The sequence below is a fragment of the Epinephelus moara genome, chromosome 22 (assembly GCF_006386435.1).
Source record: "Epinephelus moara isolate mb chromosome 22, YSFRI_EMoa_1.0, whole genome shotgun sequence".
Classification (NCBI taxonomy): domain Eukaryota; kingdom Metazoa; phylum Chordata; class Actinopteri; order Perciformes; family Serranidae; genus Epinephelus; species Epinephelus moara.
The window spans coordinates 297,064-303,758 of record NC_065527.1 but is presented as its reverse complement, the minus strand read 5'-3'; the positions used below and the strand labels follow the sequence as shown (position 1 = coordinate 303,758).

General features: G+C 42.5%; 2 protein-coding genes across 3 annotated transcripts in view; both read right to left on the bottom strand.

Moving 5' to 3' along the window:
* The window catches only part of LOC126384443 (uncharacterized), an 11,961-nt gene extending 11,467 nt beyond the window's left edge, over nucleotides 1-494 (bottom strand). For both annotated transcript variants that reach the window (XM_050035540.1, XM_050035538.1), the window contains exon 1: nucleotides 405-494. In XM_050035540.1, the coding sequence (XP_049891497.1) occupies nucleotides 405-429 (25 nt within the window). In that variant the 5' untranslated portion in view covers nucleotides 430-494. The remainder of the gene's footprint in view (nucleotides 1-404) is intronic.
* Nucleotides 9-6,419, bottom strand: LOC126384215 (uncharacterized). Its single transcript, XM_050035179.1, has 4 exons — nucleotides 6,326-6,419; nucleotides 4,450-5,037; nucleotides 2,282-2,713; nucleotides 9-1,177 (listed from the first exon to the last, which is right to left on the bottom strand). Exons 1-4 carry the CDS (start codon nucleotides 6,417-6,419, stop codon nucleotides 690-692), a joined length of 1,602 nt encoding a protein of 533 aa, XP_049891136.1. The 3' UTR covers nucleotides 9-689.
* Between the last annotated feature and the right edge of the window lie 276 nt (nucleotides 6,420-6,695).

Genomic DNA, 6,695 nt, shown 5'->3' with positions numbered 1-6,695 from the left:
GAAGGGATCCCTCCTCAGTTGCTCTTCCTGAGGTTTCTACCGTTTTTTTTCCCATTAAAGGGTTTTTTTGGGGAGTTTTTCCTGATCAGCTGTGAGGGTCATAAGGACAGAGGGATGTCGTATGCTGTAAAGCCCTGTGAGGCAAATTGTGATTTGTGATACTGGGCTTTATAAATAAAACTGAGTGGTTGATTGATTGATTGATTGACCTGTGAACATGACGTGTTCATTAAGGTTTTTATACTTCTCTGTGATTTTAAGATCGTTATGACCCAAACTAAATTTCTTTTCATACCCGGTTTCCTGAACTCTATGACCTCTGTCTTTTTGGGATTGATAGGAAGACGCCACCTCTTGCATGTTGTTATAAACCAATCTGTGTCCGTGTCCCCACAATATAGTACCTGTTCCCTGAATGAGCTGTGTCATGGTGGTCTTGTTGAGCCGCTCTCAGTTGGGTTCTTTATAAACCAGAGGGACGTGTCTGTCCTGACATGTGGACGAGAGAATCATCAACAGACCAAAAGAGGATCAGGGACAAACGATGATGTCAGGATCATGTGTGAGTGTAATGACAGGACGGTTTATCATCTGATATGTTGGTAAAATAAAACCAAGGGATCAGAGACGACGAACTGAGGAGATGAAGTCATTAACAGGAGTTTCTCTCTGCAGCGCAACATCTTCAGTCACCAACAGAACCCTGACTGAGGTTCTCTGGTCTCCATCCAATCATCACTGTCATCAGTCTCAGCTTCAGAAGAGTCTCCAGACACCGGCTGTATTTCAGCTACTAAAGAATCGTCAGGCTTCTCGTCCTTGGTATCAGGTTCTAAATCTGGATCTGGATGTGAGTTCCTGTCTGGTCCTGGTCCTGTTCCTGGTCCTCCACAGTGGTGTCCCTCAGACTGAGGTTCCTCTTCATCATCTTCACTCTTCACAGGGACAGGAGTGAATGTGAACTTGGTGATATCAGCCTCCTCCAGCCCTTGAAGCTGCTCTCCCTCCTGACTGCTCCACAGTTCCTCCTCTTCCTCTTTAATGTGTGGGGGCTCTGGGTCCTCCTGGTCCACACTGGAGCTCCACTCCTGCTGCTCAGGGGGAACCTCTTCTTTAACGACCAACAGCTGCTGGACCTCTGCACCCACCATCACTTCCTGGATGTCTGAGGGTAAAACTGAAATACAGACAGACATGTCTTATCAATATAGACTTTTTGCTATAACCCGCATTTCTTCAGACATTTTATTAATATTTCAAGGATGTTTCAATAATATTTCTCTGATGTTTTATCAACACCTTTCCATACATTTCTTTGATATTTATCTGACATTTCATCAGCATTTTTTTTTCTTTTTGGACATTTATTAACTTTATTAACTTTCGGACCTTTTGTTAATATTTTGCAGACATTTAAAAAAATAAATAAATAAATGTGGACAATAAACATTTGTTTTTGGACATTTTTTTTAATATTTTTGTGACATTCTAGTAACATTTTTTTCATACTTTTTGTTACTACTTTTTAGACATTTCAACAATATTCATCTGATGATTTATCAACACTTTTCCAGATATATTTTTCTGACATTTCATCAGCATTTTTTCTTTGATATTTTTTTTTTGGGACATTTTATTTACAATTTTGTCAAACTCTTTATCAATATTCATCAGACATTTTAATAATATTCCTCTGACATTTTAGCAACAATTTTGGACATTTAAAAAAAATTGGGGAAGGAAAATGTCAACATGTTTTCAGACTTTTTTTCTTTTTTTAACCATTTTTCAGACATTTTATCAGCATTTTTTTGGACATTTGTCAGTTTATTTGGGATATTTTATCAACAATTTTTTGGACATTTTATTAGCATTTTTCAGACTTTTTAAAAAAACAATTTTATCACATTTTTTTGGACATTTATTAAATACTTTTGTGTCATTTCAGTAACATGTTTTCAAACTTTTTGTCATTATTTTTAGACATTTTAACAATATTCGTCTGATGTTTTATCAACACCTTTCCAGACATTTTTTTTTTATATTTTTCTGACATTTCATCAGCATTTTTTCTTTTATAAATATATTTTTTGGACATTTTACTAACATTTTTTCAGACGTTTTCTTAATATTCATTCGATATTTAAATAATATTCCTCTGATGTTAAAGCAACAATTTTTCAATGGTTTTGTTTTATCTGCTACCTAGGAGACATTATGTCCTAGGTAGCAGATAATGTCTCCTAGGTAGGACTCTCCTACCCACACAGGTAGGTCTCACCTGTCTGAGGTTCTCTGGTCTCCTCCCAACCATCAATGATGACCTCAGTCTCAGCTTCAGGACACGCCCACATATCAGAGGAGCTCCGCCCTCTGCTGTCTGCAATTTTAGGATTCAGAGAGTTTAAATCTGACGGAGGCTCTACGGTCCACATCCAACCATCAGTGGGGGGGCGGGGCAGCAGGAGCCGGTACCTGCTGCGTTTGGACCCTCCACACTGATGGTGTCTGAGGCAGGAAATCCACATGAGTCTCTGACTCCCTGCTGGTCCTGGTCCTCCACAGTCTTGTCCATGAGCTTCTATCTCCATCTGCTGAGTCTGTCTCAGATGAAGCTGTGAGGACGAAGGTTTGTCTTCATCATCGTCACTGGAGCTCCAGTCCAGCTGCTGAGGGGGGACCTGTTCCTGACTCACCAACAGCTGCTGGACGTCTGCAGGGAAACAGGAAGTAGAGAATGTTCATATATGTGGAAGACATCTAGATATCCTAAATGGTGGCCACCCTAAAACCGTTGAGGCCACGGCTCCACCCAGTTGGATTGACCTGGGCCCCCGACATCTCTGCAGTAGCGGTAGGCATGGCTACGATTACTAACCTTAAGCTGGTCAGATTCAGCAAGCTAACTTATTTTAAAAAAATTTTGCAAGCTAGCTTCTTTTAAAAACATTAACGAGCTAGCTTCTTTTAAAAATATTAACAAGCTAGCTTCTTTTAAAAATATTTAGTGAGCTAACTTCTTTTAAAACATTAACGAGCTAGCTTCTTCTAAAAATATTATGTGAGCTAGCTTCTTTTAAAAATATCTACAAGCCAGCTTCTTTTAAAAACATTAACGAGCTAGCTTCTTTTAAAAATATTAACGAGCGAGCTTCTTTTAAAAATATTTAGTGAGCTAACTTCTTTTAAAACATTAACAAGCTAGCTTCTTCTAAAAATATTATGTGAGCTAGCTTCTTTTAAAAATATCTACAAGCTAGCTTCTTTTAAAAACATTTAGTGTGGGGGGCATCGGTAGCGTAGTGGATAATGTATTGCCTTGCTGCAGCGGTCGCTCGTGGCTCTTTGCTGCCCCACTCTCTCTCTGTCTTTCAATTCTCATTTAAAACAAACCTCGCGGATTGCATTTTTTCATCTGCGTAATATTGTGAAAATTAGGCCTATCTGACCCGAAAAGATGCAGAAAAATTGGTCCACGCTTTTGTTACCTCAAGGCTGGATTAAGGCTCATTTATGCTCCCTTTACGTACGAAAATGTATACGTCCGTTTCAAACAATGTTACCGTCACTGCGCACATACTTCCATGCGCCCTTTACGTTGGCATGGATGTTAACCAATATATCCACCAGGAGGCAGCCCAGCGTCAAAAGTTTATGACAACAACAAACTCAAAAACAAACATGGTGACTGTGGAGGAGATATTGATAATGTACCTCTTGCATAAAAGACAAAAACAGAGGCAGCGTTGTAGGAGGCGGTGGTCGGTGAGGCCATTAAATACATCGCGACTGGAGGACGGAGAATTCTTTTCTCTAGTACTGCAGATGAGAGAAATTGAATTGTTATTTCTTCTTCGTGTCTCACTAGAGCTACGTATCGGGTAGTGACGGCAACACTGCCCCCACGGTTCCCGGTGGTACTGCTCTGTTTGGCCCGTATCCGTAAGCTTTATGGAAACGTGCAGAAATACGGACAAAATGAATGCGGAGCACGGACAGAAGGCTCCGTCTGTGTCCGTATCCGGATCTGTATTTAACGTTGAGCATAAATGGGCCTTTACTGTAACTCTCTATTATCAGGTAGCTCTAATAAGTCTTTAAAAACTCTCCAGCTTAGCAGCTAGTTATCATTATTATTAGCTGTTATTCATTAACTGTTAGCAGTTACTTATTAACTGTTAGAATTTATGTTAGCTGTTAGCAGTTGATGGCAGTTATTTATTAGCTGTCCGCAGTTAGCTGTTAACAGTAAGCTAGTTGTTTTTAGCTATTAGCAGAAAGCAGCTAGGTATAGTTACCTCTAAGCAGTCAGGGGACACAACCAGCAGCTCACAGAGGTTACAAAGTGAAGTGTTCAGAGCTTGAGTTAGCTGTTAGCAGTTAGCTATTAGCTGTTAGTAGTTAGCTTTAAGCTGGTAGCTTTTAGCAGTTAGCTGTTAGCAGTCTCACCTGTCTGAGGCTCTCTAGTCTCCTCCCAACCATCAATGATGACCTCAGTTTCGGCTTCAGGACATGCCCACACATCAGAGGAGCTCCGCCCTCTGCTGTCGGCCATTTTAGGATTCAGAGAGTTTGAACATGACTGAGGCTCTACGGTCCACATCCTACCATGAGTGGGGGGGCGGGGCAGCAGGAGGCGGTATCTGGTTGGTTCATATTGTCCACACTGATGGTGTCTAAGGCAGGAAGTCCAAGAGCAGCTGAGTGGTTTCACTCCTTTGTGAGTCCTCATGTGTGTCTGTAACCCGACTCTCTGAGCAAATGACTCCCGACAGATGGAGCAGCTGAACGGTTTCTCTCCTGTGTGAGTTTTCAAGTGTTGCTTCAGGTGTCCCCTCTGCTTAAATCTCCTCCCACACTCAGAGCAACTGAGTGGTTTCTCTGCAGCACTACGTCTGGAATCACCGACAGGAACTGACAGAGGTTCTCTGGTCTCTGGCTTCCTGTCTGATCCTGGTCCTCCCCCGGGCTCTGGGTCGTCCTGGTCCTGCTGCTCAGGAGGAAACTTTTCTTTAACCACCAACAGCTGGTGGACGTCTGCACCAAACAGGAAACAGAGACACATTAAGGAAAAGCAGGAAGGAGCCTATCCCAGCTGACAGTGGGCAAGAGGCAGGGTTAAATGTACACGGTGCGCTACACTGAATAAGCATGAGGTTTCTGATGACTTTATTCCAACATTTATTCTTGGTGATGTCATTTACTCCGAGGAACAAACACTGCTGAGTGGGTCAGTCATAGAGACCTCAACAGTTGATCCTCTAAGCAGCTGCAGTGCACTCCTCAGTACAGCATCACAGACCATTGCATATTCCTTTGGCGTAACTGGCAGCCTGAACTTAGAGAGGAATTCATCATAAGTTAGTAGCTGTCCATCAGCATTCACAAGTTGTTTAACTAATACAATACCATTTCAACCCATTTTTAATAATACAATGATTTGTTTTTACATAGAACACTCTTGTTATTCCAGATGGAATAACTAGCTGGCGAAAAATCATGTTTGTGCACCATTTTTCAGGCCAGCAGCGCTTGTTTATGAAAATGTGCTAATTTTACGGGAAAATTTCAGTCTTATAATCACATGTTAACAGAAGTCTAAGACCGCCGATTGAGAACATTGGTGTTCCCGTGGGATGGGGAAAATGGCGTTCTGCAGGTGAGACGGCAGCGTGCAGCTCTGCGACATGACGAGTGGAAGTTACGTTCTCTGAACAGTTTTGAACGCTTAACCTCGCCTAAGGGCTTGATGAGCCTACCCAACCGGCTAAACAAAGGCAAAGATTGATTTAAGAGTGGCGTCTTCCTCACCTTTCCACCTTCACCGAGCTAACAGCCAGCTGACTGACCACGAGGTCGGTCTATTTTGTGTGTGTGTGTGTATGTTGGACTACTTTATGGACACGAATATGGAGCTCTATGATAATATGCACACATATGCTTGTAAATCCTTGAAGACCCAGCTGGGAGTCATGGATGAGCTACTCAATCAAGAGCCATCTTCAGAGTCTTCTCCAGAGACTTTAAAGAGACCAAGTAAGAAACCAAAGACACTGACTGGGGAGCAGGACGAGCAGCCTTTGACTAATTCACTTCTGCTGTCAGTCATGGAAAGAATTGAGAAGATGCAAGAAGAGTCTCTCAGACGGCTCCTGTCAGTGGAAACAACAGTTAAAGACAGACACTTTATAAAGTGTCACAGACTCTCTTGAATTCCCGGGAAACAGGTGGAAGATGTAACCAAACAAGCTGAGACTCTCCAAACCAGAGCTGAAACTCCGGAGAGAGAAAACACTGCACTCCGTGAAACGACCTGGACACCTACAAGAGAAGATGGAATCTCCGAGTCGCCGGGGTCCCTGAGTGACCAGGAGAGAGAGGATCATCATCGACCTTTTCAGCCAGGTCTCCCCCGACATCACCGACCAACTGAACCTCTCGGTGGACATCGCTCACAGACTGGGTCCCTGCTAGGGTTGGGTACCGAAACTCTGTACTTTTTGTACTTGGGACAGATTCACGTCGGTACTACCAAGTACCGATTCACTTAAAATGAAACGGTGCCAAATTTCGGTACCTGAGGTGGAGGCGGAGCGAGAGCGCATGACTCGCACCTCAGACTCAGCAACAATGGCGACAAAAACAATGTGCAGACAAAAGTTAACGTGCAGCACTGTTCCTAAATGTTCTCAATA